General features: G+C 36.4%; 1 protein-coding gene across 1 annotated transcript in view; it reads right to left on the reverse strand.

Moving 5' to 3' along the window:
- Positions 1 to 3601: 3601 nt before the first annotated feature.
- TERT (telomerase reverse transcriptase) overlaps positions 3602 to 22620 on the reverse strand; it is a 28543-nt gene continuing 9524 nt past the window's right edge. Inside the window, exons 5-16 of the mRNA XM_042869223.1 lie at positions 19609 to 19791; positions 18111 to 18272; positions 17650 to 17745; positions 15795 to 15880; positions 13929 to 14042; positions 12080 to 12151; positions 10089 to 10274; positions 8708 to 8834; positions 8281 to 8342; positions 6686 to 6810; positions 6381 to 6518; positions 3602 to 3715 (exon numbers count right to left, since the gene is read on the reverse strand). Coding sequence (XP_042725157.1) covers positions 3612 to 3715; positions 6381 to 6518; positions 6686 to 6810; positions 8281 to 8342; positions 8708 to 8834; positions 10089 to 10274; positions 12080 to 12151; positions 13929 to 14042; positions 15795 to 15880; positions 17650 to 17745; positions 18111 to 18272; positions 19609 to 19791 — 1455 coding nt within the window. The 3' untranslated portion in view covers positions 3602 to 3611. The remainder of the gene's footprint in view (positions 3716 to 6380; positions 6519 to 6685; positions 6811 to 8280; positions 8343 to 8707; positions 8835 to 10088; positions 10275 to 12079; positions 12152 to 13928; positions 14043 to 15794; positions 15881 to 17649; positions 17746 to 18110; positions 18273 to 19608; positions 19792 to 22620) is intronic.

Raw genomic sequence — 22620 nt, forward strand, 5'->3', positions numbered from 1 at the left:
AATTTTGAACTCCTTGACTTCTGAGCTCCTCATTATAGCTGCTCTGATGACAAAGTGCATGGATCACTGGACATATGCTTCAGTCTGCAAAAGGAGGCAAAGGAGAGAGACTTTTCCGTCTCAGTAACTGAAGTTCACAACAGGGAAATGCACGAGGTTAAGTTACTCTTTAGCTGAAGCAGGCATGTAGAAAATCTGCTAAACAGCTCCTTCAGGAACACTGCCTTGCTGTTCTTGTGCATTTTGGATGTGATCTATACCAGAATTCCTGTGCTAGAACTGTAGCCTCATTTCAGTAAATTTTAGTGCTACAACCCCCCCTCTCCTATTCACAGAAAACATGGTATTTTATGAGGACCTGTTCCCTTAAATAGCATGACTGACTTTCTCTTGAGTAGCATAACTGAATAAGTCTTTTCCTAAGACAGAATAGAAGAGGATAAAATTCTTTAGGCAGGGCTGCAAGTAGAGCTTGAGAGTAAATCAGAATGAGACATAGCTACAGGCATTGTGATTTTCAGCCACAACAGAATTTCTAGCCTTAAGATATGAATTTGTATAACAAACTGAAGTATCTACTAATACAAAACAAACAAAAACCCCAAACAAAACCAGAGCAAGAGCACTGCAACTGCACCAGAAATGAGGAATCTTCCAAATGATCCTAAAACAGAGAAAACCTGTAGAGAGAGGACCATACTCCTTCTGGAACACAAGCATTTCCCTACAATGCAAAATTTCATACCTACCTCAAAATGAAATTCACAGTCTGAAATTCCTTTCCTACAGGAAGCAGTGAGGATACCTTTGAAGCATGTTGATGCTTCTATTTCCTCTAGAAGTTTGTGTCAAGTTTCTCCCTTCCTGCTCTGCATAGAGATAGTATAAAAAACAACTTTTATCCCAACCACACTTCCTCCCCAAAGTGGCCCAAATAAAGTTTCTGACTCAGATCATAGGTTGCACAATACAGTTACCGTGGCTGGCCTCGCTCTTAATCTTTCTACTTACCTTTTCCTAAACACTGAAACAATTTTAACATTTCCCCTTACCCATAGAGTCTCCTGAACTTTTCCCAGCTTTCCAGTGATTGTTGAAAACTCACAGCATAGGTTCAGAATGTTCTTAAGCAAATTATTTTAGTATTTCCAGCCCAAAGTTACTCAATCCACCACGTTTCCTGTCACCAGTTGCTGTTCATCACACTTTCTACTAGTTAAGCAGAAAATGTTTTACCATTGTGATATATTGCACCATTTATTTTAAAACAGTTCATTACAGAAGCAGCTTTAAGGAATATTCCTACCTTCTCTTCAATGATTTGGACCAATCATTTTAGTGCAGTAAGCCCATGCTACTGTTAAATTCATTCCTTAAACATGTTCCCAGCATTCTCTTCATCAGTCCTGAGCTGTAGCAGCAAGTTTCCAGTACAGTACCGTACAGAGTGCCATATATTCTACAATTTTCCATTTGCAAAACAAGTACTAGTTTCAGCACTGCTTTCAATGGCCTTCTTAAATAGGCTATTTTAAAAAGAAAGTGAATTCTGAGAAATATTTGCATTTGTTTACAGATAGCCTTCAGAAACAGCAATGACTGCTTTAAACTGATAATTTAGCAAGTAGTTACATGTAAAGGCAAACATCAGTTCAGAAAATTGCATCACACTTCACATACTTTTTCCAAAAATACACCTTTAACTGAGATACTTCTTTGTTAGTTTATATGCCATTTAGTCTGCTGTGGTACAGAGTAAAAATGGACTTGTCCTGGCAATACACCTGCAAGTCAAAGCATCCTGTGGAAGCGGAATAAAGAAACAATGAAGACGGGACCCCAGTTGTTCTCAGTTTTAAGGGGGAAAACACCCCAACCTCTTCTAGAAGGCACTATGCTGAAAGACATTACAAACCTTCAGTCTATTAAACACACAAAAAAAATTAAAGTATGTTTCTTTCTCAGTACGCATGGAAAAGTCTGCATTTAAAAGCTTTAGAAGCAAACCTATCCATAACCACTACGCTCTTGGATGAAAGCAGAGAGGTTTTCTTCTAGTCCTCACAAATCCACCTCTTTCCAATGTTTTTTAGAAACTGAATAATTCAGCACAGTTGCTGCTCCAGTTTTTTACCACAGTTTTCCAGGACACTCTTTTGATCACCCCAAAAGTTTGCCTTGAGATGGCTGTTAGGCACAGAACAGAACCCATTCTCTCAGCATGGATTCACATCGTAGGATCCTGGCTTCTGAGATATTTTTCACTTCCCCAGCCCCTATCCTGCACAGTTCTTTCACAGCAGGTGTGTTTATCCATTCTGAGGAAATGATTAGGCTCATCCTTCTCAGGAGGTTTATCCAGAATACAGTGATCAAGACAAAATAAACATGCATTCATTGTTACTGCTGCCCACCAGCAAGGCCTTCTTCAACATGATACACAAAATGCATTGAGCAGTGCATTAAGTAGCAAAGAATCAAAATTTATACCACCTGCACCTACACAAAATCTTATTAGTATAGCAGCAGATGAAAAGAGCAGCAGAGAGGAAGGAATGCATAGCTGAAGAAAGACTGAGTGAGGAGTAAACAGTCACAGGAAGTAACAGCTCCCTCAGAAGTGCAGGAAGTTCTTGAAGTGCTTAAGTTTCATCCCTGATAAGATATTTTATTTATCCTACTGAAATAGCTCTACTTTATAGCATTGCAAATTCAACATGTGAGCCTAGAGAAAAAAAGACACGTGGGCAGGCTTACCAGAGCAGTCATAGAGCAAAATTCAGCCCTGTAAAACATGCCAACAAAAGGGCTAGATAGTAGTTCAGTACTATTAAGGAGCAAAAGATAAGACTAAATAAAGAACAGGAAATGCAAATATACCAAGCAAGTAACTTTTCTATTATCTAATCAATAACTGGCTCCCCTTGTTTTTGTAGTTATGAATACATCACCATTGTTTAATACATCTCTATAAACTGACAGAATATATTAAACATGTTGAACATACCCAGACATAGCATACAAATTTTGACTGTGTTCTCCAGAGCAAAAAAATCTTTATCCCATGTATCTTGCTAGGCACAGCCATGAAATGCACTTTCCCTGTACCTTTCAAGACACTTCCAAGTTGAGTGGGATTGGGTTGAAGTTTACTATAAAATAAAGGTATTGGAGACAAGTATGCATTATTGCAACTATGTAGACAATTTATTATAAAACTGTCTCCAAAAAAAAAAAAAAAGAAATCAAAGAACAGTTCTTCTGTAACAATACATGGCAAAAATGTTGATCTGTTTATACAGATAACTTAAATATGTCTTCATCAAGAAGAAAGGAATTACTGAAGGAAATCAAGCCAAGTTCACAGGTTGTACTTCAAACAGCCTTCAAACTTACAGAAAAACACGAAGATGTTAACAGAACAGCCTGTTCTTTTAAAGTTATTGTCTGGTACCTAAAAAAAAAAAAAAAAAAAAAAAAAAAAAACACACAAAGAAAACTTTCAAGTAAAGATGCTTTCAGTTCATTCTACCAAAATTAACTACAGAGAAAATTAATCTAAAAACATTTATTTTTAAGCCTGGAAGGATCATGAAATAAACCTTCATCGCTTAGTCCACTATAGTTTTGAAGTCTTGACAAAGAGATGGTTCTGTCACTGTCTTCAGCAGTTCCATAGTATCCCTTGGTATCTTCCCAAACAGATGCATCTTATCTACAAAAAGCATCAAAAACAACATATTACTACTGCAGGTAACTAACAATTCATTCTTAGGCAAAATGCTAGTAAGTCATGAAATCAATAGTAACTTAATCCAACAAAAAAAGCTAGAACACCTGGAACGCGAGGGTAAAAAGGCTATAGGAAAACATGCTGCTCTCCTCCTGCCCTTAAACACAGCAGACAATTGCCAGTTAAAAAATCATATGTTAAAACATTAACAAGCTATGGAAAACCAAGGGGTACATTCCTCCCAGTATGTCCCTGCAATACTGCTTGTACATAAGACTTCTAAAAGTTTTTAGTAAAGTACAAGACCAATTACTTAGTAACTATATCCACCAAAAAAGTCTGTCAAAGCAGCGTTACTCTGAAAGACCCTAATTTAAACAACTCCCAGGACACGGGACACATCCTTATCTAGCTGATTATATTTATCTATAGGAAAATGGTATTCCCAAACTGTTTTTTTTCCTCCTCTAGTTTCAGATATGGCATTAAAGAAGTCTATAATTGGAACTGACATCAGCAAAAAGAGGAAAAAGAATTTAATGGAGAAAACACCTTTCTAATTGTGGCTACAGCAGTTCTCCTGACTGTGTCCCCTTGTAAGGCTACCTGAAACAATACCCTCAAGGAGAAAAGTTGTGAAGAGTTAAGATTTAAGGGCCTTGTTTAATTACCTATTTTTTTTTAACATAACATGTCAGTTTTGAAATACAGAACGTCATTGAAGTCTACGGCCAACAGAATTAAAGACAATAAAAAGGACTTCTCCAAGATTAGAAAAAACATGTAAAATCCCAGCAACAGTATAAGTCTGTTACCTAAACAGGGTTGGTAAAATTGTCAATGGTGCAGAAAGGCAGAAGTGCTCAATAAACATTTGTTCTGTATTTGGCAAGGAGATAGATGGTGTATTTATATCTTATCACGATAAGGAAAGACTCTTGCTCCCTTCCCAACTGGTAATAATAGGAGGGATGTTAAACAGTAACTATGCTTTAAATACTTAACTCTGAAGAATGATTTTAACTTGTACTGACAAGGCACTGATGTTGATATTTAACAGGTTTTGGAACGCTGGGGAAGACCTTCTCCCCAAAGCCCATGAGCTCAATATTGATTTCAAAGGAGAGTAACAGAAAGGCATGTGCAGGGACACAAGTGAAAAATGAAGTTTATATCAATTTCTGTCAAACAGCACGATCTCACAGGGGCAACAGTTTTTATATAGCTGATACAAGCTCCAAAATTACAACAAAAAATATAGTTGTTAAGTCAACACAGGTGCTGTTACCAGTCTTAGTTATCTCTACGCTACAGATGATGTGCAGTACAGATATACAAAGCTAGCTTTGCTTTAGAGGAACACACCTGAGTAGCAACAGCTGTGATGTCACAGCTTCTCTGACATCCACACATGCTATCTGATTTCCAGAAACATGACAGAACTTAAAATGCAGCATTCAAAATTAGCTCTAATACTTTAATACTGTGCTTGGATTGTCTCTACAACATGATGTACTGATTACAATAACAATATTACTCTGGACTATATCTGATGCAGGTGAAACAAAAATGTGAGTAGAAAGCTATGTACCAATGTCTCTTCAAATGGATTTTCAGTGAATTCCTGCAGAAACTTCAGTTCTGCTCCCAACAGAAAGTGCAGAGGACATAGGGCTGTGGACATGCCTACTCACCCCTCCATTTGTTTCCTATAAATGTTCAGGTGTCTTCTTTGTCACACTGTACTGACAAAAATAAGACTATGTGCATTCAGGATTTGCCACTGGCCTTTGATACAGGAAGGAAATGCCTACTTTCAAAACCAGAACTGCTCCTTCTCCAGGGCACTATGTCTCAGCACAGGTACTAGAGGAAGCCTGTGATACATTTACAGATGAAGTATTGGTTATTCTTGAACTAGAATAAAAGAACCCAAGTAGCATCTCATTCAGAGTGCAATTACATGGTCAGTGCTGGGAGACTGTGAAGTAGTGGCTACACCTAGCCTCCACTAAGGTTGAATTCAGCAGCTCTACTAAGTACTTCAGGAAAAGCTACTAGTGTTTGTTTTTAATAACTTACAATTAAAAGCTTTGTTATTTTTATGGCTGTTCCAGCTACAGAATACACTACTGGTCAAGGAGAGGGAGCTGCTCAGAGCCCATAGACATCTTCTTTTAACAGAGTGAAAGAGTCAGAGATTTGCCAGCACCACTCTGTAACAATGAGACACACAGCACAGCAAGTGCTTCTATTTCAAAATGTCCCCAGTGACTCCTTTGGGGGTAAGATTTTACACTGTGGGAGGAAATTATTTTGTTGGAGTTTATCTACATTGTTTAAAAATAGAAATCTGAGCCTTTGTATTTTATTAGATCAATATGATCAACGCAATCATACTAAAGTTTTTGAACTGTACAAGCATGGTGAGTGTCAAATAATAACAGATGTGCCTTAAGAGCAAGGTTCTAGAAAATGAAATGCTGAAAAACATACCATTTTAATTTGCCTACTTAAAGTTAATTGATTTCATTAAGAACAGAAAGCTTGTTACTGTACATTTTAGAACAAAAAACTTAAAAAAAACATTAGATTGGAAGATTTTATGAAAACCATATCTAAACTGTAAAAGTAATTGAATACTTACAGACTTTAAGGGGCTTAAGTAAGCATTTGTAAATAACTTTGTGGTTGGACAGTTTGACAATGAAGGCATGGTAACAGAGCCATTCTGCTGCCTCAAAAGGGAATATGCCAGATGCATCTTTGCTACCTAAAGAAATCCCTAGAGACAGAACAAGACAACACCGAAAATTACATATATTCAGAAGTACAACTGACCCTTCCCACTACTTTCTATAAAACCAGAAGGGCTACACATTCAGGACTATTTATTTATCTTAAAAAGTAAATTTAAAAAATGCTACTTCGCTGCCACTGAACACACTGTACCTGGATTTTTAGCTTTCAGGATAAAATAGCAGCATGAAGCAGTATCAGAGATGATCCTTAGGAAGAAATACGGATTATTCCTAACTTTCTGGTTGAATGGAAGCTGAAGAACACAGGCATGGAACCTGTTAGTAAAAAACAAACAACAGCCTTTTTAATCACAAGTCATTTTCTATTTCAAGTGAAATTATGATTATGTACCTTAGGCACTACACCACACTTAAAAGCACCTTTAGCCAAATAAACACCGTTAGCATGAGAAACCTCTGCTATACACAAATTCCTGCAGTGTCAGGCTTAAGATGTTTATTCATAACTTCTGTGGTGAAATAAGAGGTTGAAGTCATCTCCCTCAGTAAGAGAATTCTCTTCTGAGTACAGCGAATATATTGTGATGAGGGAAAGTTGAACTCACATCCTCATCAGGCTCATATCACAAACCACTGGGACAGGGAACGCACACAAGAGGCAGTGAGGAGGTGGGAGAAAAAGAAACAAAAACAAACTCAACAACAACAATCTTGTTCTTCAGGAGAACAGACCTCCAAATGATGAATTTAAGAAAAAAGCTCAAGTGCCACTTCCTAAGCAGAACTCCAGCAAAATAGCAACACCTGATGTTTCCCTATTTACAAACAACTCTTATGCTCTTTCTGTGCTAAAACAATAAACAACAAAAACTCTTAATGGATTATCTCTTTATTCACAGTCACAACAAATAAGAAACCGACCTTTTCCTTGTTTGTCATTCAGAAGCTGACAAACAGGCTTAATAAACTCAACCAGAAAACAACATCAACAAAAGTATATTGTTCTTTTGTCATTGCTAGGGTTGTGTTGAACAGAAGAATACTTTCAGTGTATGACAATCCTATGGTAGTAACATAAGCAACCACCAAAAATTATTAATAAAAAGGATTTTAGAGCCCTGAAGCAGAGTACCACTCAATTTTTATGCTATTCTTTAGACCCAGGATCTTCCTGTTTTACTCAGCACATGCAATCATGCAACCTTTTTGGTGCAGTTTACTTTTTTCTCCCAACCTCCTTATCAACTCTGATTTCTTTCCCTTCATCCTTGTTTAAAGTGCTTACTTTCTCTGCTGGTCAAGAAAAGCTCACAAGTCAATAACATTTTACCAGTTAAGAAGCAATTAAGACATTATCAGCAGCTAAGAAGTCAGAGTTAACTTGGAAAAATGAAATTCCATTTAATGCAAAGCTATACAGGTCAAAGTTCCACATGATTGTAATGAATACAAAGTTCTAAATATAATCTCAATATAACCTGCTTTTCATTGCTCCTAGAACAAAATAAACCGTTCCTCTTGGAAGTCAGCTACAAACACCCAGAGATATTGAAAATTAATTTGTCAAAGTGTCATTTAAACACACATACTAACATCATCTCTAACCTGAATCTAATATTATGCAAGAACAGTCTTAAGACACAGTTATGTGACTTTCTACTGACATTTAACAGTGTACGGTATGTATGTAACAGTTTATGGTACATATTTTACTAAGCAATAGCTGCTGTGTGTCAAGACAGTGTCATGGAACATTCACAATTACTGCAAGAGGCAGTCACCTACCTGTAAGCCTGAAGTAAAAATATCTTGTAGATGTTAATTAAAACTGTTTTAAGGCTGTTGATCTGGAACAGAATCACAAGAATATTTTTGTCTTACCATATCATTTGTACGAGTTCAACAGAAAAGATTTAGAGACGTAGAGAAAAAAAAACAACTTATGCTATACTTCCATTATTTTCTATTATGTACCTAAACAACAATGGGCTCAGAACAGAAGGCGAAGGCTCAGCTCTGGAAGCTACTGTGACCTCACCCACATTTAGTTGATGCCAAGATTTCAAAGTTAAGTTTATAACCTTTCCAAATCATCTCTTTTGTTAGTCCTCGATGCTGTTTATTACTAATGAATTTTTTTTATTACCTTTTTTAATTTTTTTTTTATTTATTTTTATTTTTTTTTAACAAACATCCATTTCCATAATCTCACCTTTAAGTCAAGAAATAAAGGATGGCATTTCAGTTTGAGGACTGCAGTCAATTTGCATTTCATGTTTTTTCCAGCTATTCTACTTGAATTGAAGGAAAGACTCGATCTGATAGAAGTAAAAGCGTAACTAGAATGAAAAATAATAATAATAATCAGACTCCATGGGCTAACAGACTGAATTAAATTCTGTGAAATAAAGCTCATTTAACTTCTCATCTTAGAGAAACTGCCTCCAAATCAATAAGCCAAGTACAAAAATATGACTGTAACAAAATTCAAAACTAGAAACAAACAGAACATAGTGGCATTAAGGCTATCACCTAGGGAATTACTTCAGAACCTTAGAACATAATAATTTCCAGTTATTTAAAACACCACCATCACTGCCACCAACAACCTTTAAACTGACTTCAGCAATAACCAAGTTATATTCTGTGATCCAAGCAAGCAGGAGCTAAGCTTACCTTGGCCCAGCAACCTTAGCATTGCAATTACTGAAGTCAATCTTATCTAAAGCAAGGAGATCACCCCATAACAGTTTCTCTGTTTAGTGCCTCCCAAACCACGAGCACCAATGTCATCAGCAATATAAACTGTTTCTTCTGTTGTTAAACAAACAACAAAAAAAACAAAAGTCACACATTCCTTCTCCTTATCTCATATTAATTGACCAAACTTTTCTCTTTTGGAAGACAGTTGAAGAACCATTCTGGCAGTGCAAAACCTCCTTCTAATTTCTCACCTGAATGCATTCATGGGCTGTTTATAGACAAAACTACAATATTATCCTTCAGCTTAAAGTTATTTTCTGTTAACCTTTGAGAAATGTCTAATGCCATCTCTAAGAGTCCTTTTAATGTGCCTACAAAGCTTTTCAGCAAGATACATTCTGAGTTTTATGGTGCTTTAGTCAGACTGCTCCACATGTACACCATGATGCTGGTTTATAGGCAGGTTACTTCTACCCTATGTTAACATCTGAAGTACATCAGAGGAAACCTAAAGAACTACTAGTCCCTCTAGTGTGCAGAAAGTGAATTCCAACCTGTATTCTTGCAATACTACTTGCTGAAAGCAAGAATAATAAACATATTCATACTAACTGTGAAAGAAGTTAAACCAAGGTGATCAAACAGTTTCTGAAAAAGCATGTAGTCACCATGTGGTATGTGTGATAAAATGTATGTGCATTCCATCAGGATGTAATGAAGAAAGCATCGGAAAAAAAAAAAAAAAAAAAGTATAAATAGCTGTATAAGACAAAGAATTGTAAAGTGTATTTTGCAGTTAATTCAACTATACTACTTACAAGATACTTTCTTGTTTTTAACACTGTGTATAGCATACTGTAAAGCTCATGCTGGAATATACAACCATTTACCTGGAGTAATCACAATAAACCTCAAGCGTCTGCATATCCAGTAATAAACCACACCACGAGATCAAACGACAATTTGGCAGCTGTTTGAACTTAGAACATCCCGGGATATCATCAACAGGAAAATTCACCACTGTCTTCTTGGCATTTATTAAAAAGCCATACTCAGGAATACCTGCTGCTATAGTCCTAAAGCAGATAAAAATGGTTACCCACAAAAAAAGCAGAAAAAAAAAAACACAAAAAACACCACCATGCTGCATGATGCATATTAGGTTGGCATAAAAGAGCAAACCCAATAATGAAGAGAAACAGCTCTTAAGGTTAATGAACACAACCAGAAATACACAAAACTGAAGTCAATGCAGGTAAATAAATAAAAAACTTAGTGGAGAAGAAAAGCTTTTACAGGTCAGTGCCAAAACAGGTATTAGCGTTTTAAATACTTGAGACCAGCTGCACAAACCAAACTCACAGAAATCACTAGAAAAAGATGGATGCAGAATTACTGTTTTGAAAGTTCATGAAAACAAGGATAATCTAGATAACAGGAAATTCATTTATCTGATGAAAAAATCTTGAACTTTCTTCAAGTATCACAAGTATCTCTTTATTGCAGCAGGCCTGCTGATTACCTACCACAGAATTAGTACACATTGGGTCAGCAATATCATCTCATGGACAAGCAGCAGTTTGATTTGGTGATTTATTCAAGTGCAGGCTACATGCTTTTAAAAGGAGAGAGGAAGAGGTAGACTCTTATTTTTGGGAAGTAATAGTCAAGACATTGTCTCCTCAGAATGAATTTCTCGTGTCCCTCACTTCTAACAGTACATTAGGAAAACTGCCACTGCTTCCTTTGTTGCAGAGAGCTCACAGGACCTGTAAGTAGATGCAGAAAGAGGATCTTCCACAGAAGAGGCTACCTGTGTTCAGAAAACCAACACAGCTTGCAAAGAAGCTAATGCACAACTTGCAAGTAGGAGAATATCTGCAATACTAATGTGAGTGACACTATATTGGAAACTATTACATGGATTAATGGCTTGGAGGCATCCCCAGCCTACAGGTTCGACTTATTTCCAGAAACACAAATTCACACATATCTAGAAATTTCCTTTTGTTCTGAAACAGAACTGAGGACTAATGAAATCTTTGAAATACACCATTTCACTGCTTAGGACTACTAGTGCTTCAAACTGTACTTAAATGACTTCCCCATCACCTGGTAGGGTCACAACAGAGCTGTACCTTTCTGGCTATGAAACACATGATACAACTGACTGCACTGCAGATGTTAAGATTTCCTTCAAGACCTCTCCAATGGATCCTTTAACAGAAGAGCTTTGACATCAGAACAGGTCTTCTTGGATACTGTGTGTTGAGATCCACAGTAATCAGTAATCTCTAACAGGGCCTAACTTCTTTTTTTTAAGGTAGATTTGCAGCATTCTAAGGAATTAGTTTGAAAACTTCTGTACAAGTTGCATGCTGCCATGCTATCAGCATCTTCAAATATTCACCCCAGAATATTAATGATTAGAAAATTGTTAGCAATATAGCAATACAGTTGCATTCTTCCCCCAGGGATAGCAAGTAGCAGCAGGTCTGCTCAATAAAAACCATTTCAAGGATGTAACTAGAACACCTTTTGAAAATATGAGGGAGAACAGTCATAAAACTGTTAGCTTCCTTAGCTTGGTCTACATTACTCGTTCCTGCCAGAAGTATTAAGTTCAGAAGGTAGGTCCAGAATTTAAACCAAAGGAGAAAATGATCTCTGATCATCTGAGCTTTTTAGTTTACAGTCAAGAACATAGCTGTTAAGATGTTCCTTGGTACAGGCTACCAGCAAGGCCTCCAAAGTATGCCTTGATTATTAATCCATAAAATCAAATGTATCTACTTGTACACAGAAGTACAAAGGAGATCAAAGTAAATGACCTAAAAGGTGCTAATGCTTATTACTATAAAGAATATTTTCAAAATCATACCTTAGAAAAGTTTTTGCCTGCATTAGATGTGGTGTAACCAGCAAAAAGTCATCAATAAGTCGTATTAGGACTCTGTAATCAAGAATAAAAAGAGGAGATGCTTTATGTTCTATAACACTGTCTTCATTTAACATGTAGTAATTTTTGAAGCTGCAACTTGGATATAAAACAGTCAGACACTGTGTTCAGTTTTGGACACCTCCATACAGAAAGGAGACAGGTGCTGGAGCAGATCCAAAGAAGGGCAACAAGGCTTGTGAATGCCTTGGAGAATATGCCCTACGAGGAGGGACTGAAGGAACTGGGGCTGTTTATACTGGGGAAGTGGAGGCTGAGGTGAGACCTTACTGCTTTCTTCCAATTCTTGAAAGGTGCTTACAGCAAGTACAGGGTTGGTCTCTTCTCACTGGTGACAGGACGAGCAGAAATGGCCTCAAGTTGTGCCATGGGAGGTTTAGGTTGGACATCAGGAAAACCTCCTTTACAGAATGGGTTGTTAAGCACTGGAAAAGGCTCCTCAGGAAGGTGGTTGAGTCACCATCCCTGAATGTGTTTAAAAACTGTTTGGACGTGGTGCTCAGGGACATGATTTAGAGGAGGGTTGTTAGAGATAGGGTAGTATGGTTAGGTTGTGGTTGGACTCAATGATCTTTAAGGTCTTTTCCAACCTGAGCAATTCAATCATTCTATGAAAAGTCTACCATTATAAAGGCTGAAATTTTCTTTTAAATAGAATATATATGTCCCAAACTTGCTCATATTTTTCCAATAAATCCTGCTAAGAGACGGATCATAGAAAGGAAACTCTGGAGATGATCTTTTCCAGTCTCCTTTTTAAAGTGGGACTATGCCATCGCAATGATCAGAACTGATATATCTTCATCTATTCAATAGCCAATTGGTTGTTTTTGGGTTTTTTTGCAGTTTTTTTTTTTCCCACTGTTGCTGTTTGTTTTTTGGGAGAGGGAGATGTTATGTTTAAAGGCCAAATGAAACTATCAAAATCATTCAACGGACACCTATGTAATATTCTAAAAACTACAACATATACAGCTGCTACATAGAATTCTTTATGTGCACTCTTCTGAATCTTGGTTTCTTAAGTTCAGTATGTATAAAGAGGGTCCTTTAGAAGCAAAGAAGTAGCTCTGCAGAATCCCACCATCACAGTACACTAATGCTTATCAAAATGAACTATTACTTGCTTAGGAAGACATTTAACATTCTGAGGCTTTCCATTATCCAGAGAGTCTCCGAAGAAGAGGCACCAGACTGGTGCACTTACCCAGAGTACTTTTACACACTTCCTTTATCTTGTTTTGGACAGCATTCACAGGAATGGAGAGAGATGTGAACATGAACAAGCTTCAGGGGACTCACCAATACCTAGCTCATGCCTGCAAATCTGAGATTCACCTGGCTATCAATTCACAGGGACATAAAAAGGATGCTGTATTTCTTACTGTTAATGAAAAAGCAGTTTTCACCATACAAACTTTCAGCAAGGCTCCTAAGAACCAAGCACACGAACGGCATGGAAGATGTTAGAAGACCAATGTGGACCAGCATGTTTTTAAAGCATCCCTAAATACTGTGCTTTTTGTAAGAAGTCATCCATCCATCCAACACTCACACCTAGGACAACTCCTCCTCTATTTTATTCCCAATCATATGAAAAATAAGACAATTCCATCTAAAACAGTTACAGTGACACTAAATCTAAGTTTACCATGCTTCTGCTGGAGAACTGAAAACTCTTGAAATTCAAAATTAAACTTCAAAGAAAACATATACACACTATACAATACCATAACAGAGTACACAACAAAAAGCACCCAAATCTTCCTACCCATCCTTCTGGATTCCACAAAGTAATTTGTTTTCCATGTCTCCATAGCATAAGCTGCAAAGTAAGGTTGACAAAATGGAGCCCTGTGGGATTCCAGAGCACTGTATATAGTACCTAGAAAAGAATAAAAGAAAAGAAACATCAAAACACACAACAAGGCTCCAGTAGTCACTAAACATATGCTTAAGAATATCAAGTATAACACGTAAGTTTCAGTAATGAACAACTGAAAGCCTGCTAGTTAACCTTACCTCAGTTTTTCTTTCCTCTAAGAGTCTAGACATGACTCCAAAAAACCTTTATCCCCACTACTGAATTTAAAATGCACTAAAACACATCCTCTTATTAAGAAACTCTAGTAGGCAACTGCCATTAAATGAATGGTATTTACAGTTGAAATCAATCCACAATGCTTTTTCCTTTACAAAAGAACCTCCAGAGTCACATTTCATCTAAATGTTGTAATTGTTAGTCTTGCGTTGCTTTACAAGTGCTCTTCTACAAGAAATGTAAAGTTCACGACTCATCTTTCAAATGATACATTTATTTTTTAATTATGATCCAAATAATTTCCAGCAAGTACTCACTAAAAATTCATACACTGAAGCTCATAATGTTCATGTACAATAAGAATTGAATTCAGGCAGATTCTGAAATTGAGAACTTCTAAGTTTTCACATAAGAAGCAAACATCCACATTAAATCCAAATACAAAATTCATCACTATCAAATCCTGTTTTCTTAAAGCATTTGTTTCAGACAAGTTAGAGTAAAAGTGTTTAACAATACGAAGTACTTTAAATCAGGCCACTTGATGTGCATATTATAGAATCATAGAACAGCTGTGATATTCTTCATTTATGATGGCACAGCACGATATGGTCAAGCCATATATTTCCTTGTTTGTTTTGTTGTTGCTGTTGTTTGTTTTTTAAACAAATGAATACTACTCTTTACTTTCAGGGAAATTCTTGATGAATGCCTGTTAAGGAACACAATATTGTCTTCTACAATCCAGTTTTGTTTTTTTTTTTAATACGACCTCTACTATAAACTGCAGTTATTTCCTCACTTAAGTGTTTCAATGCTAGAAAAGCCTACAGACACTTTTCCATTTGCCTCTATTTTCCCCTCTCTCTGTACAATGAGTTTAACTACTGTAAAATAAAGTTAGCCTCTCAACAGCAAGAACTTAGTCACTCTAACAGACTTCACTCTGAATTCAGAAATAAAGGTCGTATTTGTAAGTGGTTTCTACACTTGGTACACGTTTGCCACCTAGAGGCAAAAGCTAAATAGCAGATCAGCATTTCTAGCAATGCAAGAAATTTTCATTTCATCCTCTTCCGTAACAGCAGATTCCTAATTTGGGGGTTGTCATTTTAATTCTTAATGATGCTATTTTATATTTTTATTGCAACTTGCCAAAGAGCAAGGCTATGCAGAAAAAGTTTTATTTTGTACTACAGACTGACAAGGCTTAAGCACTATTGCTTGGACATCCCCTTGCTTCTGTGGTCACCTCCAAGGATTTCAACATTTTTTCAAACAAGATCTGAAGCTCTAAATGAAGGTTATGTATCTACAGAATGATGCAGTCTGTGCATGATCAGCATCACCCGCATGGGAAAGAAACTTCTAAAACTCAATTATTTAAATGTAAATGGGTCCAAACAGTTCAGCTTTTTTATAAGGCATAAGTTAAATTTCAAAACAGATTTCAAATTAACATGAAATAAAATTCTTTAAAAGATACCCAGCAGAACTTTTCTGAGCCAATAAAGGCAGAGAAAAACAAACATAAACCAACCAAATAAACAACAAAAAAATCCACACTTCACAAATGTATTTGATTTTATTTTTTACCTGTGCCCAATCTCCAGGATGTTATTATGTAACATTTGAAGAAAGAAAGTAAACAGGGTGGAACTGTTCTCATTAAAAGTTAAGCACTAGAAATGAGACAAAATAAAACCAAAATTGTACTTTAGAAATGTGCTGAAACTAAAAGATTAAGTATAAGTTGAAAATATATGTATTAGCTTACCTGAAGAATTAGACTGTAACAGTTTAGTAAAAAATCTCTAAGGTAAGAAACAAAGCAAACATCTAAAATTAAAATCTGAATATACACTCTAAAAAGCAACTGTCAGCCAGCAAATGAGCAAAGTTGGTTGGGTTTTTTGGTTTGTTTTTTTTTTTTTTTTTTTAGGTTTTACTTCAGGAAAGAAAATCATTTTGATTAGTGTTTGGAAAATTGTATATTATATTAACAAATATAAAAAGCTTTTAAAAGTGCTTAAATATTATATTGGCTTACCATCATTTATGATACCTCCCCTCTTTTGGTCATGTTCTGCCCTTTTTAACTCTTACGTTCTTTACTATTCCGCAAGTACAGACAACACTCTCTTACCAGTTCTGCTACAAATTGCATCTCTTTCCCCATGTTACCAATGACTCCATGCATGAGAGCCTATGCAATTACATTAAGTCTTTTGTGTTAAAAACATATAATAGAAATTTCATTTAGAGCAGTGGAAGATACCTGCGTGGTCATCTGTGGCTCATGATTTTGTATGTTGTTATCATGGAACACCGTTTCGCCAAGCCACAGAACGTCTTTGGAAACTGACTGGGTGCATCACCTACCTCTACACTTCGTCACACATCTTTTACTGAGCAAGTCTTAATAACAAACATTATTTAGAATTAATACTGTTCTCTGAAGCATGTGAGTTAAGCAACAGAAAGGAGCCTGCTTCTTGTAATAGCACTAGCTGGAGCAAATATAAAAGTCATGTAATTTTCATCCATTCCCTAACTTAGAAAGCAAGGTATCTCTTCAAACAAACAGTAACAACGGAGTTTTTCCTGTTTTGTAATGCACTAAGAAGGAAAGTTTATTCTTAGCAACTTTGGCATGAGATCATTAAAATAAGCTGATTTTTTTCCAAGTCATTTCTCTATTAAGTGAAGTTTGCTATTCAAAATGCTGTATCTATGTTACTTAGCTTAGAATACACTTTTCACATCCTTAGTTGTGTGCATTTTGGACTCAGACCATGTCAAAATGCTTATTTACTGCACTAGAAAGCTGTTACAATACATAATGGAATTCATTAAGAAAGAAAAAAAAAAAAAAAAAGAACATGGTGGTTCAAATGAAAGTTTAAGACACCAACGAGAAAATCTGGGAGAAGTCTAGAATTACGCATTGCCAGAGTTCCTGCCTGAGGCACTAAATCCCCTGAAAGCCTGCTAGAAATACCAGATAAGAGATGCCAAAAATCTATCTAAAGAAGGTGCTGAGTAACCAGAACACAAGTGGTGTCACCATATAATACATACATTCATCTAAAAATAAACAAAAAAAAAACAAACACACAAAACCCAGGAATCTTCATCTACTTAATGTAGCTTTCTCTTTCAGTTTAGGAGAACCCTCCTAATTTGGGGAGAAATGACTCAAACTAAAAGAGGAGAGATTTAGACTGGATATAAGAAAGAAGTTTATTTCACAATAAGCACGGTGAGGCACTGGAACAGGCTGCCCAAAGATGTGGTGGATGCCCCATCCCTGGAGACACTCAATGTCAGGCTGGACAGAGCTCTGGGCACCCGAATCTGCTGAAAAGGTGTTCCTTTTCTTGTAGGGAATTTGGACTACATGACCCTTAAGTGTTTCTTCCAACTCAAATGATTCTAAGATAATATTTACCTGTTCAACTACTATTGCATTTCGTAATGAAGTTCTCTCTTGAAGTTTGGACACAAACTGCTTCATGTCTGGAATAAAATCCTCGAAAGTAGAAACCTGTATATTTAATATAAAAAAAAAAAAAAAAAAAAAAAGACAACAGCAATAGAATACTCAGTAGCAGATGAAATTTATTCAGTGAAAGGGCATGTTTTACTGCATTATTTTAAACCAAATAAGTCTGGTACTGTTAAAATGAAATTCCACCCTCACCCATCTCCATTTACCTTTACCCTTACTAACACCGAAGAGTAAGAAACAGCTTTGTTCACTCCAGGAAATTTCCAACACTATCAAAATAAAGGTTTTCTGAAGTAATTACCTAATTCACATTCAGAAACACAAACAAACAAAAAGAGCTACAAATATATTTCTTGGACAGAAATATAGTAACAGTAGTAATTAAAAGAAATGAGTCATACGTGTCTCTTATAAAGCTTCCTGGCTTTTCCAGTTGGGGTAATCATAATTACAGCATACCACCTTATTCCATACACAGTTTGGCTCTCAGGTTTCAAGACCTGTGAGATTACTTCCACTAGTTTCTTGTGAGGAATAGTATCAAAAGCTCTGGACACATCACCCTGAAACAGAAAAAATATCTTCCATCATGTGCTATATCTTATGTTTAAATATCTTTCATATTCATCAATATCACCATAAATACTGTGACAATATGAGGCAAAAATAACCATTGTAGTATATAACCACAATTGAAGCATCACATAGGAATGAAATTACAACATTAATCATTCAAAATTGTGACAAGCAAACTCATTTCTTATCTGAAGATTCTTTCCTCAGTCATCAATGAGTTTTCCCTTGCAGGGGACAACAGAACTCAGTTTTAGTACAATGTCTGTTACTAGCAGAAAATGGTACAGCAGTCCCTACATTCATCTGTACTGTGTAGCACTTCTTTTCATGATTAGATACCAATGGACACAAAAGGTAGCATAGTGGAAGTCGCATACACAGCCTTAAATATTACATTGCACTGAAGTTTATTGCTGAAGTTTTTATATGATTATTATTTTAAGAAACTTTCTCCTCTATATTTAGTTCTGACCATGACATCTTAGACTTTTGGAAAAACGTAAACCTAGAAGTTTCGCTTTTTCTAAATCTTATACTATGATCTTAACTTTGCTTTTATTTGCCATAGTCACAATTCAAGGCCTTCTGAAGAAGCAAAAACTTGTAAAGAACTGTATCAATGACATGATCCTTTGTCCTTAAAGATAAGACAATAACTGAAAACAATTTTGTGACATGACAACTGATGTACAAGAGCATGAGGTAGGAGCCCCGCTATATTATATATAAGCTGTATAATTTTATATGAATCACTCAAATAGCAATAGCCTGCTAGCTACTACTTAACACAAGAGTTAAGTAAATGCTCCTTCAAAAAAAAAAAAAAAAAAAAAAAAAGAGATTTTACAATAACTCAATTATTTAAAGTGGTAGAATAGATTTGTTGGACACGCTTTATACTTCAGGTATTTAATCTCAAGGGACATCCATATTATGGAGATAGAGGAGACTTATTTACTGAAAAGATACTGAGTTTATCCAGAAGCACATAGGATTTTTTTTCTGTTTTTAACTTAGGAAAATGACCCTAAGAGCCTATTCAAGTTTGTATGTTTGTCCCATCATTATACCCAAGTAAATGTAACTGCAGAAGCACAGCATGTGTCTAGAAGCAAGAGCTGTTGCATGACAGAGAAATTAATAAAATTATCAAAGTGAAAGAAGCAATACTTCAGGAAAAGCAAACAAACAAACCAGTCTAAATTAGCTATGTACAAAACCCAACTATGACAAAGTAGTTATGCGCACAGACCAGAGCTATAGAAGATTTGCAGCAGCTGTCTTTGAAAAGTTAGTCTGAACGCAGGATTAGAATAGGCATACCTTCACAAAGTAGAAATGAGGCATTTCACCACCTGATTCAAAAACTTTTGTAACAAACTCCTTCCATTTCCTGTAGATATCATCTCTCCCGAATACTGAAGAGCCAATGATGTTGGTGTTTACAGTTCGTTCATAATTTAACACACTAAATAGATTTTTTAGCTGAGTGTTATAGCGCTGTATCTATAGAGACCAAAGAGAAACATCCTAAGGCTTTGAAACATACTAAATGCAATACTGAATGTTATACTAAATGTCTCTCATTTAGATGAGCTATGAGAGTAAATCTGTGTATTTGCTGTACTACTTTGATCAAATAGTTTTCAGAAAGAACGAATATAGCAGCAGTGACTTCCTGGAAGTGACAAAACAGTCTCAAAGACACCAATGTGCTGAAACAGTTATGGACATAAATAAATAGACTTGGATAAATAAAATAATCACCAGCTGTAAGGTAAGAAGAAATAACAACATGTGCTTGAGACTTTAAGTTAAACCCAGCTGCATCGCTTCATGAGCGTCTACAGATAATTTATGCAAAGATTTACTCTACTTCAGCAAAGATTTAACTCTCTTAGTTATGGGAATAGTGGAGTGCAGCAGCGTGGCAGTGAAGTCCTGCAGGTCAATCAGCTCTGTCAACACAGATCTGGCTACAAGAGTTTGGAAAAGGCAAGCCATAGTATTAAAGGAAGTAAACAAACTGCACATGCGGCACGCTAATGAATCTGTTTAGAACTCTGGAGAATTCCTCCAAATATGCATAAATAAATTCTAAAAGGTTTCTTACTCTAAATGGCAGCATTCTGATCAAGCCATGCATGCAATAAAATTGCCAAGTATGAAGCATACCAAATTCATCTGAGAACATTATTTTTGCCCTGAAAAAATCAATTCCAGGTTGCAGTGAAAAACTGACAAAACTAAAGCACACCAAAACCACTTGTACTGCAGTCACCGACTACAAACAACATGATCCAACTTTACTGTTTTTCATTAGGTAAATAGTTTGTTAATTCACTGGCTGATCCTGCAAAATATTTTTGACTACAAAAAATTAACTGCTGAATTGACTGCTGAAAATTAAGACACATTCTTGAATTAGTGCAGTGGTTTCTTTTCTGGTATATGCCAAGTTCCTATGAAAAGCAGTCAAAAGGGTAGAGATGTAGCTCAAAGATAAATAGAAGCAGCAGATCAAAGTAGTTATCAGTAGAGAAGTTCCTCCCTTTCTTCTTAATGATTGTGTCCCCAGATGGCTGCCTTAAGAACTTCTCACAAAGCTGATGGCCATCTGGGTGTTAGCACTGAGGTCAATAAAAGAAGCTTTAGCATTCAAACCTCAGTTTCAACTAGGCCTGTGAGACATCCAGCAGCAGTATTCACAGCAGTAACTTCTTGTAATGCTGGCAGGAATTCTCTCCTGTCCCTCAGTTTTCCAGAACAAGCCTAATCTACAGTGCTATCAGTATTTTTGCAAAACCTAAGGGTTTGCTGGAATCTCTGCAGAATGCAAAAAAAGATTATACACACTCAAGCCAATCAGTTAATTCAGAAATCCTCTTCAGGCTTCCCATTATGTTTGTGTATCCATGTATGTATCTATGTATTTACACACAGATATGTTGAAGTTCAAGCAAAAAGAAGGTTGAAAAGCAAATACATAAAACCTCTATTAAAAGAAAAAAGAAAAGCATAATCTACACTGTTTGAGGACAAACTCACAGAACTAGATTAATTTCACTACAGTTTTGGCAGCAAAGGTTAAGAGCTGCCCAAGAGCTGGAAGTTAATTTGCTGGGTACTTGAGAGATTTTTTTCTGGCAATTCATCTGGATGCATTCCACTGCTGAGCTGCAAGAACTGACAAAGTCTACCACTGCAGTTTCAGACTAGCCTTAAAATTCCAAACCCTGGAACGCTGTCAGACACAGAAAGAATCTGAAGATGGTCTTCTTCCTACAATTTAAATACCTGGAGGAAACTGCAGAGCAGAGACATGCTGGAATATAAGGCAGGTTGAAAAACTGGAACAGACCAACGGATAGCAGGCAATGAAAGAAAGAAACTGAGCAGCCACGCAAGCTGGGGAAGGAAAGAAGGGAGGGAAAAGAAAAAAAACAAACATTACTTCCATTAGGTTGTAAGCCCCAAATTCTTGAATTTGGATAATTGTCTTGAATTTCAAAGATAATTGTTTTGGATGACGTTTTCTGCATCTGTCTGCTATCACAGAAGAGAGGTAACACTATCATTACCTTTCATGGATTTATAAAATCATTAGCATTGCTTTTTGATGCTCTCCCATTTTTTGTCAGATGAGGTCTTTTCATGACAGCTGCTGTTCTTGGCTGCTTATCAGCACTCATGAACAGAAGTCTACAGTTCCCTCTTTCTAGCATGCATCTTGCCTCTCAGCTTCAGGGCTACGCAGCAAGCTGAAGCCACTTGGCCAGCAACCATAGTTGACTTTTAATCTTCATCTTCTGGGCATTCAGGTCTGGGGTCATCCTTTATCCCAATTTGTTATGGGAGCAACAGAACCTTTTAAAGTACTGCAGCTATTTTTGGATTAACTGTGGGCATACTCTGACAGTATGATAGCCACAGAAAGACTAGATGAAAGTAACACTTCAGAACAGCTTTTCCTTCATGTCCTTTAAATGCAGAATGGGATTACTCACTGAACCATCAGCATTAAGAAGCTGTTGAACTCTCACCCATTTGGAGAGCTTTTCATCTATGGAACTCGGCCTTAAGGAAAAAGAATCAATTTAGTCATGGGAGATAGTGAAACTGTGCTTCCACTATATTTTGCAGTTAACTCGCTTGTTAAATGGATTATTGTATGCACTCTGTGTTAAGCCTTTGTTCCCACGCAGTAGTAATTCCCATCTTAATTTCTATTTCCTTACTATGCTTGATCCAGCCTCCTCAACCCTTTTAGGCCTTCCACTGCAACGTATATGGTTTATCATTATTTGGCCTGCTAACTTGGCAAGATCCCCTGGG

The sequence above is a fragment of the Lagopus leucura genome, unplaced genomic scaffold (genome assembly GCF_019238085.1).
Source record: "Lagopus leucura isolate 7727_CA_CO unplaced genomic scaffold, USGS_WTPT01 Super-Scaffold_100002, whole genome shotgun sequence".
NCBI classification, from domain to species: domain Eukaryota; kingdom Metazoa; phylum Chordata; class Aves; order Galliformes; family Phasianidae; genus Lagopus; species Lagopus leucura.